Source organism: Ricinus communis, chromosome 8, assembly GCF_019578655.1.
Source record: "Ricinus communis isolate WT05 ecotype wild-type chromosome 8, ASM1957865v1, whole genome shotgun sequence".
In the NCBI taxonomy this organism is placed as follows: domain Eukaryota; kingdom Viridiplantae; phylum Streptophyta; class Magnoliopsida; order Malpighiales; family Euphorbiaceae; genus Ricinus; species Ricinus communis.
The window spans coordinates 8344151-8364893 of NC_063263.1; the positions used below are offsets into that span (position 1 = coordinate 8344151).

The following is a 20743-nucleotide window of genomic DNA, read 5'->3' on the forward strand; positions in this document are numbered from 1 at the left end:
TCCTTTCACAAAATCAAGTCAAAGATAATTTCTATCACACATTTTAAGAAAAAAATGCTACAGAAAATAAAAAGAGTTATAATATGGATTGTAGACAATTTCGTCTTGTGATTTTAGTCCTGGATCAGATGATTAATTTGATCCGCTTCTGTAAATTATTAAATTAATTTATGAATACATTTAGAAAAAGGAATTATAGTTTCTTTACATTTCAACCCCATTCAGTTGAAAGACTAATTTTAACCAATTGTGCAGTAGCAACATAATGCGCACTAAGGGCCTAAACAACGCTCAAAAACTCCTATATAAATATACTTAACAATCGCCATAAGCAACTAACAAATTCAATTAATCAAATTGATCATAAAATCACTTAATCAATGGCTGCAGGTAGCTCTTCAGTCTCTTCATTGCTTTGGTTTCGTCTCCATGTGTTGCAATTTTTCACAAGAGAAGTGGAGGTAAATAATATATATTCCATCTTTTCTTTTTCAAATTAAATAACTAAACAAACAGATAGAAAAAGATTTTGACGGTAGTTTTACTGTCTTTGTAGCAATGGGTGGAGATAGTGTGGCTTGGTCGATCAAAAGCCGTATATCATTCACGTAGTGGAGGTAAAGTCCATCTCCATCTCTGCGTTTTTGGCAAAATATACAAATATCTATTAACACTTACTTCGGGAGTCTTAAGAAATAGAAGAGAAAGAATATTAGTTAATTGGTACGCCATGAAAAGAAAAGAAGCAAAGATTAAATAATCTCTTATATGTAAATGAAAACACTGAATTGATTGCCATTTATCACGCATCAAGTTTAAGTTCTTTCATTTGTCATCTATCAATATTGATGAATTTTTTGCTTTTGTAACAAGATATGGCTATGAAGTATCAGTATTACGTTTGAATTATTAAGTCTCTAAAATATCGAAAAAGAAAGAATTATAGGAATAAGAAAGGGATAGCTAAATCATTTTTTTAATCCTTTTCTTTTTTCCTACCCCATTAAACTCGGATTATTTTCTATTAACCTTTCATCCAAACCAAGTGCAAAATACTATATTATATGGCCCTAGAGTTTCTGATCTTGACTAATCAATATAAGAACTGTTAATAAAAGGAGAGATATAAAAGACCTTGATTGATATTAATTTACATTCTACTCTACAGTAGGAATTGGTGGTGATGGCATGCCACATAATATTGGTGGATCAAAGATCGTATGTCCTCACTGTGTCTGCTGCAAAGCTCCGGCAACCCCAACTGCCTGTTGCGAGTGCTGTGAACTACTCTAAAAATGGATCTCCATGAAACTATTTACCTGTGATTTTCGTGCTTTTGAGGCATATATTATATTACTTAATCATATTGTACTGAATAAAGAAAAGCATGTCCTGTTCGCCTAGCTATTATCAAATAAATCTGAATAAAATGATTTATCTCGAGAGATATTTTCTTGTTCTTAGCATTATTTAAAATCAAACAAAAAAGGGAAAACTTTTGCCGAATTTATTTCATTGTTGCTTTGATTTTAGTTATGTATTTTTCCAAGCAAATCAAGCAACTAATGTTATTAATCAACAATAAAAGCGAGTTGGGGTGGCATGTAGGATTTTCATTTGTGAAAAATAGAAAAGTATTAAGTTTTGAGTTCCTTTCGTAATTGCTCATCAATATTAGTAAGCTGAATATCATTATTAATTATAGCGAGTGTAACGAAATATTTATCAATACTTTTTCAAATAATAAAGGGAAAAACAACTAATAGAAACATTTGACATAGGTATTGAATTTTATTCCAGATATTTCTTCTTGTATAAATAATTGAGGTTTAGATATTTTTTCTTGGTTTTGTATTTAATCTGAGAATCAGAACACTCTGTTCAAATTAAGCATTAATGCACATTTTATCTGATCAATAAATATCTCAGCAGATTTTATTTTATTTTTTTCTTTTTTGTTATTAATTTGCTTTTTCTTTCTCTCCCTTCTGTCAAGCAGTTATGACCTATGACTATCAAATGAATTAATTTTCCTTCTGTGATCACCCATCCGTCCTATAAATATTAAGACAGCAAATTCAAGGAAAGATGAAATATGAAAAAAGAAATTAAAGTAAAATAAATTATTGAATATATTAAGCTGAAATGGCTAACATAGAAGTATTGATTTAATTTGTTCAAATTCAATTTTTAAGATAATAAGCCAATCTTTTCAGGCTTGAACCCGGTCCCATTATAATCACATCTACAAGCTGTAGACTGTGCAAGTGGTCAGGCCCATGGCTATTTATATTAGTTGGTATTGGTCTCTTTCATTTCAAGAATGCATGCTTTAATGCACAAGGAAAAGATTTACTTCAATGGCTACTTTTTTATATTATTTGCCTTCTTGGAGATTAAATCTTGTTTGGTTCATGTACTTTTGGTGTCATTTCAAGTCTCTCTTTTGCAAGCACTGCAACCTTATCTGGTTACAAATTCTCTTCTTACAAATTTTCTTCTTTCCCGAAGAAGATGATGGTTGTGAAATCCAAAGGAATACGGGCTTGTAGTTCTTTTATGAGGTTTATCTTGCTTGTAGTAGTATATGCTATTTGCTTAGAAACAAATGTCATGGCATCTGGTTCTTCAAGATTTAGGAATTCTGAGGCTAAATCTATCGTTCAAATGCATACTAGAAGGAAACTAGATGATATAGCTGGTAAATCTCTATTTCCCGTAAAAAAATTCATTTACATTCGATTTTATTTGTCTTTTTCCTTTTTCTTTTAACTTTGTGTACTCTATTCTTATTCTGTTTCACATTGTTCCATGACACCTTCTACAAAACTGAAAGATCTTGTAGTTAATCTGTTTCATAAACTTGAAACGGAAACTGAAAGTAGCTGCTATAATATTTATTTACTAGAAAACCAAAGAGACAAAACCAAGAAGATTTTCATTTTGAAGTTCGCAGACAATCTTAAATTAGCATAAATTTCCTAATTAGCTTGTCAGAATTATTACAGGCTCCATAAACATTGATTGTGGACTATCAGAAGATTCCAGCTCTACCGAAGTAAAAACTGGCATGCATTACATTTCAGATACGTTATATACTAATACAGGAGTGAATAAGAAAATATCTTCAAACTTCAGTTCTGATGCACAATTTCCAGTATCCCTGATGACTGTCAGAAGTTTTTCTCAAGGAATCAGAAACTGCTATACCCTGAGACCACCAGAAGGCAAAGCTAGTATCTACTTGATTAGAGCATCCTTCATGTATGGAAATTATGATAATCTGAATCAATTGCCACAATTCAGTTTATATCTTGGAGTTAATTTGTGGGATACGGTGAAGTTTGATAATGCGTCTCATGTGGTAATTAAGGAGATCATACATGTCCCAGCGTTGAATGACATATATGTCTGTCTCCTAAATACTGGCTCAGGAACCCCTTTCATATCAGCTCTCGAGCTAAGGCATTTCCATAACTCCACTTACAGAACTGAATCCGGATCATTAGTTCTATTCCAGCGATTGGATTTTGGCTCGACAACTAATGAGATAGTAAGGTTGGTTACCAACTCATAGTTCACTCACATTGATCAAATACATGAATTGGTTAACCAAGATTGATTTTTGATGCCCGACTCAGGTACCATGATGATGCTTACGATCGTATATGGTTTCCTTATAACTGCCCTCAATATGCTGCATTGAGTACTTCCTTTGCAGTTGATTCCCTTAAGACCACCGACTTCAATTTACCTTCAAAGGTGATGCAAACTGCTGTCGAGCCAATGAATGCTAATGAATCACTAAATTTCGAGTTTGACATTGGCACTCCGAATATGAATTTCTACATTTACATGCACTTCGCTGAAGTTGAAAGTATTCAAAGAAATCAATATAGAGGATTCAACATTGCATTGAATGGTAAGCTGTTCAATGAAGGAGTTGTTTTGAAGTACCTGCAGTCGATGACTATATCCACCATGCAGCCAATGAGAGGAGCCAAGATTAGCATCTCTCTTAATAAGCTGCCAAATTCTACCCTTCCTCCAATTCTGAATGCAATGGAAATATATCTGATGAACGAATTCTGGCAGCAACCTACATACCAAGAAGACGGTACGTTTCTTGATATAATTCAGTGGTGTGGTGTATATACGTTTTGTTAAAACTTTGAGACACTTGTATTTTGAACCATAGCTAACTCTATTGAGGACATCATGTCGAGCTATAATGTCGGTAAAGGCTGGCAAGGAGATCCATGTCTGCCTGCTCCAGCTTGGGATGGCCTAAATTGCAGCGACAATGGCTATGATCCTCCAAGAATTATCTCTTTGTGAGTCCTTAAACTTGGATTGGATGAAGATCATAAGGAAAGAAAATGATACGAACTGTTATGACCTTGAAAATAAATCTAACACTTACTAAGATAATTGCATTCAGGAATTTATCATCAATTGGAATAACAGGGCAGATATCTTCTTCATTATCCAATCTGAAGTTCTTGCAGCACCTGTAAGTAGAAAATTGCCTTCAGTTCTGGATTTTGTCGTTTGAATATGATTTAAAATCCTAACCAGTCTGACTCCTTTCTCCTCTATTTGATTTTTCAGCGACCTGTCAAACAATAGCCTAACAGGAGCAGTGCCTGAATTTCTGTCACAACTGCCAGATTTAAAGATTCTGTAAGTTACTAAGGCTTTAAGTATAACTATGTATAATTTAGAAGGCAAATAAGATCAATTTAACTAAAACTGCAGGAATTTAGGAGGAAACAAACTCTCTGGTTCGATTCCTTCAGCTCTAATGGAAAAATCCAACAATCAGTCAGTATTATTAAGGTTCACATAGAATTTGATGGTTCACACTTCTTTTTCCCCTTTGATTTTCCTCTGCTTAAATTCAAGTTCCTTTTCTAGTTCTTTGCCTTGACCATTTTCCCTAAGAAAGATTACAATATCATGATAGATTGGACGGGAATCCCGAGCTTTGTCTGTTGTCCACATGCGAAAAGGAGAAGAAAAGTGTTTTTGTTCCAATAGTTGCAACCGTGGTTCCACTAGCAGCCATCTTCCTGGCACTGATTATCCTGTGGAGATACAAAAGGAGAAAAGGTGCTTATATGTTCCGATGAACTGTATCTCTTTTTTTCCTTTTTCTTCTGAAGGGATCGCCATATCTCAGTAGCATCTCCATGATGGTATTTACGTTAGATGGTAACTAAATTTAGAACAGATCACGATTCAAGGAGTTGCTAATAAATTGATAAATAGTTATAACACTAATGACAAAATTGCAATACTCTATGAAGTTCCGCGAAGGTCTGTCAACTCCCAGAAAGAAGAAGGATCATCCTTAAAGTCGGACAAAAGACAATTCACATATGCTAAGATTGTCAGAATTACCAACAATTTTAGCACAGTTATTGGGAAGGGAGGATTTGGAACAGTTTATCATGGCCACTTGACTGATGGAACCCAAGTTGCTGTCAAAATGCTATCCGCAACATCAGCTCAGGGGTCTAATCAATTTAGAACTGAGGTATGAAACTAAATCTAAAATCTCAAACTCAAGTGATATTATGAGACATCAACGTATGACATGGTTTTGATTGAATACTATTGCTGACAGGCTCATTTGTTGATGAGAGTTCATCACAGGAATTTAGCTTCATTTATTGGTTACTGTAATGAAGGTACTAATATTGGGATAATCTATGAGTACATGGCCTGTGGAAATTTGGAGCAATATCTATCAGGTATTCACTCTTTTTCTGGTTTCTGCATAGTTGCTTAATCAATCTTCAATTTCAAAAAGTTCCTGATACTAAATTTGTGCTTATGCTGCAGACAAATCAATTGAGCCTTTGACTTGGAAAGAGAGACTGCAGATTGCACTGGATGCAGCACAAGGTCAATAAGCATAATTACTAAAGCTAAATTGAGCTTCGCATTAGTGCTCTTCATATTGAAGATTAACATAATCTAAAATTGATCATGCAGGACTAGAGTACTTGCATCATGGTTGCAAGCCACCTATTATTCATAGAGATGTAAAGTGCGCCAACATTCTATTGAACGAAAATTTGCAGGCAAAAGTTGCAGATTTCGGGTTCTCAAAATGTCTCCCATCTGAAAGCAGGAGTCATATGTCAACTGCAGTTGTTGGGACTGTTGGCTACCTTGATCCAGAGTAAGCCTATGCATGTGCCTTAAGCCTTTATATATGCCTTCTATTAGTTCTATTTGTTAGAGATATTTAAACTATATATCTTGGAGTCTCACTTACAAACTTAAGAGGTTAAGTAGTTTCTTTTACATGGTATTGGAGCCTCTAATGCTCCAATCCTGACAGTCTATGACTTGATATCACAATTTTGTTTTCTTGGATTGGTAGATATTACTCATCCAACAGGCTAACAGAGAAAAGCGATGTGTACAGCTTTGGAATTGTTCTTTTAGAGCTAATCACAGGCCAGCCTGCAATAATGAGAAACCGTGATGAGAACATCCATATTGTTCATTGGGTAAGGCCTTTCATTGAAAGAGGAGATATAAGAAGTGCTGCCGATCCAAGGCTACAAGGAAAACTTGATACAAATTCTGCTTGGAAATTCATGGAGATAGCAATGTCATGTGTTCCACCAATCATGATTCATAGACCAACAATGAACCATGTGGTTGCAGAATTGAAAGAGTGTTTGGGTACAGAAATTGCACGTGAACAGAATTGTAGAATGGAGGGACAAGCAATGAGGTTAAGCAATTCTTTTGAAATGATTGCTGTGGATCTTGAGACTGAAATGGGTCCAGAAGCAAGGTAAAGACGAAATTTGTTCTGTAATCAGTTTTCTTTTTTCATGTATATTTGTTGAAAATTGAGAACGTAGAATGTGTATTGGAGTAAGATTTTTATTGATATTTATAGACGTAGACTTTACAGTGTTCATAAAATTTTAATGATTTTTACAAGGTTAATGAATTTATAAATGATTTTTAAAAAAATTATGACTTTCATTTATAATATTTTATGAAAAATTTTAAATATTTATCTATAATTTAAATATATTTTTTTTAAATGGGAATCAAATTGATTTATCTATAATTTAAATTCAAACCAAAACTGAACGAAATTTTGTTCGGTGTGTTACTAATATGGGCCGGTTTAGATCCAATTCTAAACCTGCCCCGCAGTTAGGGCCACTTTCTATATAAATAAAAGACAAAAAATATATATTTTATAATTATTTTCTCAAATTTTATCATTTTATTAGAAGTCTTTACTTACTTTTTTACTTTATAAATAAAATATTAATTAGAGAGCAATATAGAGAATATTATTAGGATAAACATTGTATTCTAAAATATTATAATTTAGTAAAAAGATATATAGAAAGTAATATTGAAAATAAAACCTTTGTCTAGAAAAGAAATCTTTTTCTTTTCCTCTCTTTGTATTCACTTTTAGTTAGGAATAAATTCAATTTCATCACTAACTTTGTCACTCAATTTCAGTTCAGTCTCTTTTTAAATTTAGTTGTCAAAAAATATAATTAATTAAAACTAAACATGTAAAAAAGTTTGAATCAAAATATTCATAAATAAAAAGAATTAAACTTAATCCAAATAATGAGATTAATGGCTAAATTCCCTTTACTTACCTCCACTTTGTCTTAACCTCCTAATTAAGCTGGTTTTCCGACATCACTAAATGATATGATAGAAAGGCCATAAATGGCCACATAACATGAGGTAGTAGTTTTCACATACACTAATGATTGGAATTTATACAAAAATAAATAAATAAATAAACCCTTTATTACTTTCCACTTGAAAAGAAAAGGCAAGAAAAAATGACAGCACAATGCAATTGATAATCTAAATCCTTTTTTTTTTTTTTTTTTGGTTTATAGAAAGAAAATATTCCTAAGCAATTCGGCAATTTGCAAGATTTCCTTTGTTAATGGTAGTGGGAAAAAACACAATAGATAACTTAAACAATAAATGATGCTAATTTATGAAATGTAAATTCCATAAAAAGTCCAACAGATTATATATCACATTGCATAATAATATAAATAATTACTTTTTTTATTGCTTTTGCTACTATATATTAGTTTTCAATTCTGAAATGATTAATTTAAATATAATTAAATTAAATAATTAAAATGAAATAAATTTAAATTTTTTATTTGAAGTTAAATTAAATACAAAATTTAATAAATATATACATCATCCTCCAAAAACACCTTTGTCAAATTCATAATCTTTTTATTTAATGGAGTTGCAATTTCTTCTTTTATTTATTTTAATTCAGTGACCATAAATTTACTACAAATGTCCAAATAAGAAAAACTTAAAGAAAGCTCCATCTTCTTAAATTTTTATTAATCAATCGATCACAAATTACAAATTTAAATATTTATTTAATCTACCGTACACTAAAATATAATATATATTTTTAACAAACAACTACCATTTCTAAGGAAAAATCCTTTATGTTTGTCTAATATAGAAATTGATTTCTACAATTCTTATTATATTAAAATCATCTTGATTTTTAATAAAATTAATTACTATTCTTTCATATTAGTTGAAAAATTAAACTGGTAATTTAAAATTATAATCAAACATTAAATTTGTTCAAAATTAATTTAATTATCGAATCAAAGTAAAATTTTACTTTTAGTACAAGTTAAAATAACAATTTAATATTCTTTTATTTGCTCTATTTTTTTTTAATATAATTTAAGTGGAATAAAATTTTAACATAATAAAAATTCTTATTTTTTGAAGCAATGTTCTGCGTCGAGTTAAAGGAGTTTGCTCATCTCCTAAACACATAGTTTCGATAAACTACTGTGTAACTGAGTGCTAATATTTGGAATTTATGGAATGGTTAATATGTGAAACCTTATTAATTGCATCAACGCCATTGCAAATATGTGTCTTTATTCTATGATTTTCTTCTAAGATTTCTACTCTTTTCTGCTCTTTCAGGGACTTATCAAATAATGAGTTGACTGGAGTAGTGCCTGAACTTTTAGGGGTTCTGTAAGTTAATTAGCTTTGGTTTAGAGAAGTAAAATATTCACCATAAAATACATAGGTGATTTATAGCTGACATTCCTCGCATGCAGAAATTTATCTGGGAACAATCTCACAAGTTCAATTCCCCAAGTTCTCTTGGAAAAGTCTGAAAATGGAACATTAATGCTCAGGTTTGATCTACTAAACTTGAATAATAAAAAGAGAGTACTGATAATATATCTGTCGTTCCATTTACTTTTACTCTAAATTTAAGTAACTAAATTACATTAACGTTAGGTGTACAGTGCACTTGATCATAACTAGAGGACTTTATATGGCATTTGATAATGTCTTTATTTTGTTTCCTTAATCTAGTGTGAACAGAATTCGAAATGTATGCCAAATGGACTCCTGTCACAAAAGGAGGCCCAATTTTCTTGTTCCCATTTCTGCATCAGTTGTATCAATTATGGCTTTACTCTTCTGCATCATAGCTATCCGTTGGAGAATGAGAGGACAAGGAGGTGATTTTTTTAAATTTCTGAATCCTGATATTTTTGTGCAATTCTTTACTAAAAATGACATTTTCATTGATGCATTTCTGCACTAAATTTTTCCCTTTCCTTGAACTAAATATCTCTTATTTATTTTCCTTGCTGCAGAAACAATTGCGCAGTATTCCAAAAGGAAATTATCCCTTAAATCAAAGAATCAGCTTTTGCATACTCTGAAATTGTTATAATTACTAATAATTTTGAAAGCATTATCGGAGAAGGGGGATTTGGAAAGGTTGATATGGGCAACCTGCAAAATGGCACTCGAGTTGCTGTAAAGATGTCTAAATCATCAACCCAAGGCTGCAAGGAATTTCAATCAGAGGTTAGATAAATGCAGCCATGGTCCTCATCTATTCAAGATTCGTTAAACATAAGCTATGCAGTAAACAATCTTTATTCAGCTAAGACAAAGTAGCATTTTGTTGCAGATTGAACTTTTAATATTAGTGTATCACAGAAACTTGGTGGCACTCATTGGTTACTGTGATGAGCAAGAAAATATGGCACTCGTTTATGAATACATGGCAAATGGAAACTTGCGACGGCATTTATGAGGTTATTACAATTCCATGTTCATATGCGATTTCAGCTTTCCTAACCGTTTTATCATTTAAACACCATACACCTACATGCTTAGGAACATTGATGAGATATATATTTGGTTGCAGATTCAAGCACCAGTATCTTGAGCTGGAGGAATAGACTGAGAATTGCACTAGATGCAGCGCAGGGTCCATTTCTGATATAAATAATTGTTCTTTGATTCTATTTCTTTTTTCGTTCAATTATTTTAGTTTTCTCAACTTGCTTGTGAAGTTTCAGGTTTGGAGTACTTGCATAATGGTTGCCGACCACCAATAATCCATAGAGATTTGAAAACTGCAAACATCTTATTGGACGATAACCTATTAGCCAAGATATCTGATTTTGGGTTGTCTAGAGTTTTCGCAACTGAGAGAGACACTCATGTAAAAACCTGTCCTGCTGGCACATTTGGATATGTCGATCCTGAGTAAGTGTTATATATTCATATAAGTCCATTAGACTTCACCCACATTGATCTAAGGCTTTGTGTTTGTTCTCTTGATCTTAATTTCTGCTAATCTAATTTAATTATGTTCTATGTACAGATTTTATGCATCAGGAAACTTAAATAAGAAAAGTGATGTTTACAGCTTTGGAGTAATTCCATTGGAGCTACTTACTGGCAAGCCTGTGGTATTAAGAGACCAAGAGTACAGCACTCACACAGTTCAATGGGTTGGCCCTCTAATTGAAAGTGGGGATATTACTGCTATCATAGATCCAAGGTTACAAGGTGAATTCAACACTAATTCTGCTTGTAAAACTGTGGAGATAGCTATGTCTTGTGTACCGCCAACTTCAGCACAAAGGCCAGACATTAATCATGTACTAGCAGAACTAAAGGAATGCTGGGATGTGGAGATGGTATCTGAAAGACCTGAAAGGACACAAAACATCACCATGGCTTTGAGTAATTCACTTGAGATGAGCTTCCCTAGTGCTAGGTAGTTATTAATTACACTGTTTCTCTGTTAAAATTTCCATCAACTTTGCTTTCTTCAGACAAGCTTATTGTTATTCAGCTAGAAAGTTTTAATGATTTAATATTTGTGACCTGCAACATTTAATAATACATTGTGAAACCAGAAAACCTTCCTATGCCCCTTTTAGTTTCTTGGGAAGAAATGTACCCTCTGGCTCCATGCCTGTAGAAGGCTAGATTTTGAACTACATTTTCTTTATTACAAAACAGGGGCTGTTGCCCCAAGAAACAAGCACTAGACCTCTCTACACATTCTTGGAGTAGCAATTCTGAAATTGTTGCAAAGATAAATTTAGTGCACTTTAAAGTTGAAAAAACTGCTTCTGCTGAATGAAATTTATTGAACAAGGAAGCTTTTATATAGGCAATTATACAGCAGATATAAGCAAGAATATAGCCACTACACAGCAAAGCACAGTAAATAACTAAATCCAACAGATTAGGACCAATTTGACCAAGTAAAATAACGTGCAGAAACAAATTACTTATTCCCCTAAACTGAGAATTTATGAACTTTAGTTTCATTGTATACTTCGTCAAACAAAGTTCTCCAAACTGCAAACTCCAAGTAACTTTTTGGGCTTTTGAAAGACATTCAATTTGAGGGGTTTTGTAAATAAATTTACCACCTGATCTTCATTTCTGCAGGAAATAACATCATAGTCCCTTCCACTGTGAGTCTCTAAGTAATGATACTTTACATCATTATGTTTGCTCGTGCCATGATTTTTTCAGAGTTTAATTGCAGAGCTTTTATCACAGTAAATTGGAGTGGCTCCGTCTAGCTTGAAATGCAGATGGATGGAGTATAGGGTATGTGACCATGTATGCTCATCACTGTTTGACCTCATATGTAATTTAATTATTGTCACGACTCATGAATATCGATTCTTTGACTCAAAATCGATAGAAAAAAATAGTTTGCAATAATATTGAAATCTTGATAATTATTTATTTTCCCCATCTATTTACTTTACTTTTTTTTTTTCAAGATATAGAATTAAATTAGGTTTCACAAACATAGTTCAAAATGACATTTGCTTTGACCAATCTCAATTTGTCTATATACTCTAGTTAAAGAAGTCATTAATTCTGCCTTATTCCCGCATAAAACAGGGTATGAAGATTGGGTCTCTTTCATTGACATTATCACTTAACCGAAAAATCAAGCTTATAATTGTTGAATGATATAGATCTGCCTGGAAAACCGTAGAGATTGCGTTGTCCTGTGTACCGAACTCTGCGATCCAGAGACCAGACATGAGTCAAGCGCTGGCTGAATTGCAAGAATGCTTGGCTACAGCAATGGCTACCTGGGGCCTGATACTGATATCAATCCCAGTGCTAGGTAATTACTGAGGTCGATATTGTATATTCATATATAGGTTAGTTTCCTGTCTCTTTTAGACTGTGTTACATGGATATGTAAGTGTAAAGCAAGTAGGAAACTCCCCCCATAATTTGTTCTCCATTGCGTATCAATATTTGGAACCATTAAATATAATCATCTTGAGCTCTATGATATTTTAGATTAATTTTGAGGGTTCTTGATGGAAATCATAAATTCTTACAGTTGAACTCTCAATTCTATAAAATTCCAACATAACTAAAATAGATCCTATCAGAATTGGTGAAATAACTTCCATGTTTCTTCTCTTTCACAAGTAAGAAAGGAAATTGAAGGTTTCAACGGGGTATATGAATATTCATATTCCACTAGTCATATCATATCATCTGATAAAGACATGAAAGAGTGGCTTGTTGCTCAATGCTCATCGCCTAACCCGACCAGACAATCAGGCAGTTGCAATCTCTACTAAAATACAAAATTTATACCATAGGCAAGTAGTGGTATTCGGGATACTATTTAATGCGATGAGTTTCGTACCAGCTAACCATGAAAGATCAGAATATCTCCAGCATGTGCATTTTGCCAAGTTTAACCCATTGAACAGGTTGCTTGCGAATTGGTCCACCTTTTGGCAACAATCGTTTTCCTGTGAATTAATCCTAATCCGAAAAATAGGACATTTTGCTCCTGAAAGATTTTTATCTGTCCACTTCTTTGATGAGAAATAAGAATCCTGCAATTTAATTCTTCTTTTTCCATGCTAACAATATGCTTTTTCCTTTTTCTTTTTTCTTTTTTCTTTTTTTTCCTCTGTGTATTCTTGTAAATGCTTTGCTGCCATCACTAAAACCTTGGTGGTAAAAAAACTGTATTTTTTCTTCGGAAAGTACTATATTTGAGTTCAATTGGATTCTGCTAAAAATTTGAAAAAACATTCCACTCTTTTATATTTTATATTTTACATTTAATAAATTTATTAATTAATAATTTTTGAGAAATCAGCTTCATTCCTATTGTATAATTAATGAAATTTTAAATTAATTATTATAGGTTAGTCAATCCGGCCTGAGACGCGTTCGTTGACAAAACCGCCATATATCAGCCCGGCAGGAAGCTACCGGTTGCGTAAATAACTTTATTTTTTTTATTTTAATTTTATATATTTTATTTTTTTATTCTTCACGTCCGGAATTACGTCCTGGATCATTAGATAAAAATCTAAAAATTAATAGAGAAACAAAGAATATAAGAATATTTAAAATATATTAATTATTTATATATCATTTTTCCATATATATTTTTCATATATTATATTTGGTTGAAATGAATAATTTATAAAATTTATTTCTAAATCGAGTTAACATATCTGATTGAAATAAAAATTTATTTCGAAATTTAATCCATAAATTTCATAGAATTTATCACGATTAAACTAAGTTGTAATTATTAGATAGAATTTTTATATGGATTTTATATTAGTAAGCTAATATATTTTATAAGATTAGTTTTATTTATTTTTTTTCAATTTTCTCATATTTTCTGTTTTTTATGAATTCTTTTCCTGTTGTTAATTATTCTAAATGCGGTATTTTTCCATTAGAAGTAAACTATATAGTTATTATCTAACATATAAAATATACAAATTCATTTGAAAATAAAATTCTTAATGAATTTTAAATCAATATAGTGTTTAATGTTTGTTATCTTAACATTTATCATTGGAAGTAAATTTGAAAGTTTATATTAAAGATTCCACATTATTAAAATAATAAGAGATATCAACAATTTATAAAAATAAAATCCTAATTAATTAAGTGGCTAGTCATTTTTTATATTGATCAGATCTAAGTCAAATTCATTTATTGGGCTCGAATACTCTCATAGTATTAGAAATCACACATTATTAATAAATAAAAGAATCCAACAATTTAGAAGGGGGTAAAAGTTCAACCAATACCAAAATCTCATTTGTTTAATTTCGATTTGATGAATTTAATTTCATAATAGAAGTTATCAACTCATCAAATAAAAAAAGTGTAAAATCATTCAATACAAATAAAAGTTGTATTTGCTTTCTTTGATAAGAATGCAAATTATATAATCAATTAAAAGAAGGTGCAGGCGCTGTAAAAACTCTTCAAGAGCATAATTTTTTCATGGCAATCATTTAAGTATTTTTTTTTAAAAATAAATTAAAAACTAAGTATTTAGCTTGCATTGTTATAATAACTCTTTTACTTTATCCGTCTGTCCAAAAGAATCAGTTCTTTGTTCTTTCTTAATCTGTTCCAAATTACATTAATCATCGAAAACATTATGCACCAATTGACATAGATATTATTAAATGCATCTAATTCTTACATTTTATACTTTAAAATTGTATGTTTTATATAAAGTTTAATAAAGATATTTTAGAGAAATAGTAATAAATTTTAATAACATTAACTATAAAAAATATCTATATTTTCTAATTTGGTATAAATTGAAAATAAACTATCTTTTCGAAATATTATCAATTTTGAATATATATATATATATATATATATATATATATATATAATTTACTTTGAATAGATTAATATTAGACTGCTTTTTATAGCTTTCGTCCACTGTGAACTTAATAAATAAAAAATTATAATATTTAATTAAACTTTTAATTCACCGGATATATTAATTATAAGAAAGGCTAGTAGTATATAATATATTACGATACTCCTCATCGTCACTAAGATATCCCACTTCATTTTAATTTATGTGTTTGATTTAACTTGGACAATCTTAATTTCCTTGTTATAACGAGGGTGGTAGACAATTTTACATTTTGGTCGATTCGAGGCATACGGATTACAAATTAAATAGTTGGACCTTTGGTAATCCGTTCAGCCAGGTAAGGCGGGGCATTTATGGCCCTGACAATCTACCCTTCAAGCCTTCACAAACAAGAGCCAACCTGGCACATGCCAACGACAAGGTAAACTGAGATAGTGAGACCCAACTGCTCCAAGTTAAATCAGTCTTTTAATTTTTTTGGTTTCAAAGTAAGTCTTTTTCATTTATGATGGTTTTGGATTTCAGGCCATGGACCACAACAACATTAATGGATGAGAGTATAGGGTTTGTGAATGTATGCTCAACACCGTTTGACCTCATTTGTAATTTAATTATTGTCACGACTCGTGAATTCTTTGACTCAGAGTGATCAAAAGAGTTTGCAACAAACATTGAAATCTCGACAATCATTTATTTTCCACAACTATTTACTGTACTTTTGTTTAATTTTGTTTCAAGAATCACAAACATACTTCATCTCTCTTTTCTAGCCTTATGCGCCAGAAATTTCTATTAAAATTTGAAATTAGACAGGATAAGCTCCAATATCAAAGGGACTGGTCTGGCTCAATTGCTGACACCAAGATTGAGATAGGAACCCAGTTGAAAATGGCAATTACTTTGACCAATCTCTCTCTATGTATATACTCCAGTTTAAGAAATCATTAGTTCTGTCTAACATATCACTTAACTGAAATCAATAGAGATTGGGTCTCTTTCATCGACAATATCACTTAACTGAAAAATCAGGCTTATAATTATTGATGAATGATAAGTCTGATGGAAAGTTTTCTAATAATATAATCATTTTGTATAAAGATCATATAAACTGGAGCTTGCTCTGCGTCCATTTCTTTTTATATATAAAGCGACCAGATTTTCATATAATTTACGTGCATTTGCAAAATATATGTATACATGGTTTATAGCCAATGATTCTACATTAGACATGGAAAACCTTCACGTGACTAGTTGGCTAAAACATGTACCAACCCCTATTAACTTCTGCACATGCAACTGGTCTTCTATAATGCACTCCATCCTTTATCACCGCCAACTACCATCTTCTTCCTTTATTAGTTATGCATACAAGATTTCATTGCGGATGACTTTTCTACTCTTTCTTACTGGTAAAGTACGGGTGGAGGTTTTGAATTCTACCCATTATATTTGTAATGCATTTTGACGTATTCGGTATATGTATTTTAAATGGAGTGCAAATACAAGTCAGTGAAGTGTAAAGATCTTCCTCCAAAGTATAAATTTATATCAGGCAAAGCTGTCAGACATTTTGCCACCAAAAGAAGAAGTTATGAAGAGAAATTTTTAGATTTATTATGTCTACCATGCACCTTATTTATTAACACATTAAATCAATCAGTAGAGTGATCTTTTTTAAAATTTAACTATAGATATTTATTTAAAAAGGGCAAAACAATTCCAGATATTCCGATTTTTGATCATTTTCACAAATCTATCATCACTTTTGAAATTTATCAATTTGGTCCATCATCTTTACATATTGTATCATCTCTATCCACAATCATTTTGGCGTGTGCCACTCATAGCATGTCATGTACACGTAGCTTATTTGTTTGACTACATGGCTTACAACTTAAAAAAACTCAAAATTCACCGTTTTAGGCTTAAATAAAAAAAAGGAAAAAATCATCCCAACTACCACTACCTTTCACCATTTTTTCAAATATATCATTATCTTATAATTTTATCTTTTTGGTTCATCATCTTTGCGTTCTATATGAGCGGCATATTATGCCAAAGCCTTCTCAGAAGTTTAAGAAGTTGCCTTAATATTATATGGTGCATATGTGTACTAAAAACAACATTAAAGCATTTGTTTTTTATTTAGGTTCATTAAGCAAACATATATAATGCAGATAATATTGACTCAAACAGCTTTTTGTAGTATTTTTGTCTGATATTAATGTTATTTTTGTTTGAATTTATTTAATATCATCATAGGCACATGTCTGAAACAACTTGGAAAGATTTGATATAGAACGCAAAGATGATGGACCAAAAAGATAAAATTATAAGGTGAGAGTATATTTGAAACAAATGGTGAAAGGTCGTTGTAGTTGGGATAGTTTTTTCTTCCTTTTATTTAAGTATAAAATGGTGAGTTTTGAGCTTTTTTAAGTTGTAAGCCATGTAGTCAAACAAATAAGCCACGTGTGCATGCCACGTAAAAACGATTATGGTTAGATATGATACAATATGCAAAGATGGTGGACTAAATTGATAAATTTTAAAGGTGATGGTAGATTCGCGAAAATGATCAAAAGTCAGGATATATGGAATCGTTTTGCCTTTAAAAGGTGACGCAGATTTGCTTATTGATGTAGTTCATTTTTATTTGATGTGTCTATGTATAACATGGTAAATATAGTCTACCTTAAAATTTCTGGAGGAATAGATAGCAGCAGCTGAGTGCAGCTTGTAGTGCAAAAGCTAGGGATTCAGATACATTAAATCTTTTCTTTCCAAAGTTTCTAAAACACTAAAAAAAGAAGAAGTAATGGATAGGTAATAAATAAAACGCATTTACATGCAAAAGGGAAGATCTCTAAAGAGAAAAGAAAGAAACAACTAAGCATATGTTGGCAGTGATATGCACCTTGTATGATGTGGTGCTATGAATGCTAGGTTGCTACTTGAACAACTCTCATTTATTAGCCATACTCAACTTCCATCTTCCTTCATTGAATAGCTACTCGAGTTGAGTCATTTTCAACTTCCTCTATAAGGCTCAAGTGAGAACAAAACACAATTTGTTATAGCAAAATGGATCTCAGCTCTAGAACAGCGATCTTAGTTTTTGCTTTAGCTTTTGCATTTCTAGATGGCGGGTATGCACAAGATACTCTTGTTCCTGCCATCATTACATTTGGTGATTCAGCTGTAGATGTTGGCAACAATGACTATCTCCCAACAATTTACAAGGCCAATTACCCTCCCTATGGAAGGGATTTTGTCAACCATAAGCCTACAGGGAGATTCTGCAATGGGAAATTAGCCACAGATATTACTGGTAAGTACAAATCATTCGTCCTAATTTAGCCATTTACTCTCCTTTTAAAATTTTAATTCTGCATCTAAGCAGATATTTTGTTTTTGTGGCAGCTGAGACTCTTGGATTCAAAACTTATGCACCAGCATATCTTAGCCCAGATGCATCAGGAAAAAACCTTCTTATTGGAGCTAACTTTGCATCAGCTGCATCAGGCTATGATGAAAAAGCTGCCATGTTAAATGTAAGTATTTATGTTATCATACAATACTTGAAATTTAACATGATTAACCCTGCAATAAAGAAGTTTAATTTTTTTTAACAATGTTAACAATATCTGTGCAGCATGCAATTCCATTGTCTCAACAGTTGCAATATTTTAGGGAATACCAGAGTAAGCTCGCCAAGGTTGCTGGTAGCAGCAAATCAGCGTCGATTGTCAAGGATGCACTCTACTTATTGAGTGCAGGAAGTAGTGATTTCCTCCAGAATTACTATGTAAATCCCTGGATTAATAAACTCTATACTCCTGATCAGTATGGCTCATTCCTCGTCAGTTCATTCTCAAGCTTTGTTAAGGTATCCACTGCTATTTATTATCTCAGCTCTGTGCAGAACATGGAAAGTGAATTCCAGTGCAAACTTTATGACTGAAATGGAATGTAAATAATGGGTTGTGAAATTTGTTTGATATACAGGATTTGTATGGCTTGGGGGCAAGGAGAATTGGAGTAACTTCACTCCCACCATTGGGTTGCCTTCCTGCAGCTCGCACCATATTTGGATTTCACGAGAGTGGATGTGTTTCCAGGATCAATACAGATGCCCAGCAATTTAACAAGAAGGTCAACTCAGCTGCTACAAATCTCCAAAAGCAGCTTCCTGGTCTTAAGATTGTTGTCTTTGACATCTTCAAGCCACTCTACGACCTTGTTAAATCCCCATCAAATTATGGTAAGAAACTTCGAGAAAAGGAACACTTTGTTTTTTAATTAATTGGATTTCAATCGATTAGTGAGCCAAAATGGAATTAGAATTACATTTCAAACCCAAATATTAAAGGATCATGGAGACAATTGCAGTACCAGTGGTAATGATATGAGAATTGGAACCTGTTAACAACCTTTATTATAATGTTTGGTAGGTTTTGTGGAAGCAGCAAGAGGTTGTTGTGGGACAGGAACAGTAGAAACAACATCATTGTTGTGCAATCCAAAGTCTCCAGGCACGTGTTCCAATGCAACCCAGTATGTGTTTTGGGACAGTGTTCATCCTTCTCAGGCTGCTAATCAGGTTCTTGCAGATGCATTGATTACTCAAGGCTTCGCCCTCCTTTGATTTCTTAGTACTTATAAGTGTAAAAATGTCCGTCCAGTGTGCTATCACCTTTCAATTTCAGTCTTAATCAAAACATTATTGAAAGAGTTTGTCTTGATTTTTATGTAGCTAAGAAAAGAAATATCATTTTCTATTAATAATGAGAAGTTCATTGCAAAGTTTTTCTCCTCTTGGGATCATTTTTGCAAGCACAGTTGTTCAGAATTGGTTTAAGGTTAAGCTCAATGTCTTCTAGTAAGATATAAGTGGAGACATTCTTAGAAAAAAAAAATTGAAAATGGAGGCATCAGATTTCATCCAACAAGAACTGGTATTCATAAAAATGAATGCCAAGTTCCAATCTCGAATAAACTAAAATAAAATTCAGATGCCAAGATGGCCATTCAATAGATTTCAGATACACCTTTCTCACTTTGCATTAATGTGACTGTATTGATAATTTGTTTCAAATTTTCAGGAAGCTCTATCCATCTAATAAACAATCTAGCAGACTAATATCCATCATCTGTAATCAATAACGCAAATCAATTCATCTCTCTTTCAAGTTTAGATCTAATAACCCTTTCATGGTGTGCTTAGGGAGGCTTGCCTCTATGCTCAGTCAATTGGAGTAAAAAGGATTGTTTTTGAAACTGATGCGAAAAGTGTGGCCGGTGTTGTGCATTCAGATATCCATGAAGTTGCTTGAGACATGGTATCTCTTATATCAAATGTTATGACAGATTTTGGAACAATTTGATCAGGCTTTTGTTTGTGCTATTCGTCGATCAACTAATAGAGCTGCTGATTGGTTATATAAGAATTGTAAGCTTATGTTATTCTCTAATAGTTGGACAGCATTTGCGAAAAGGTCCATTCTAACTTACTATAAGATTAAAGCTTAGGAGCGAATTGACTTCTAATATATTTGGAGTAGATAACAAATATTATTGTGTCATTTTAGCAACCGATTAGGCAAAAACTATAAACTATCGTTAGCTATAAATGATGTGACCTTGTTTTTTAACTTTCTATTAAAAGTAAAATTCACCACAAGTGTCACA

At 32.1% G+C, this 20743-nt stretch overlaps 1 protein-coding gene across 1 annotated transcript; it reads left to right on the top strand.

The window, feature by feature from the left end:
- Window positions 1-2411: 2411 nt before the first annotated feature.
- Window positions 2412-19858, top strand: LOC8281615 (probable LRR receptor-like serine/threonine-protein kinase At1g05700). Its single transcript, XM_048378349.1, is given in 19 exon segments — window positions 2412-2701; window positions 3009-3558; window positions 3642-4117; window positions 4199-4334; window positions 4442-4513; window positions 4612-4683; window positions 4759-4839; window positions 4967-5112; window positions 5310-5539; window positions 10013-10139; window positions 10253-10315; window positions 10407-10596; window positions 10715-11113; window positions 12345-12499; window positions 18111-18383; window positions 18476-18606; window positions 18708-18941; window positions 19061-19316; window positions 19507-19858. Coding segments are annotated over 19 exon segments (3972 nt in total). The 5' UTR covers window positions 2412-2514; the 3' UTR covers window positions 19701-19858.
- Window positions 19859-20743: the final 885 nt, after the last annotated feature.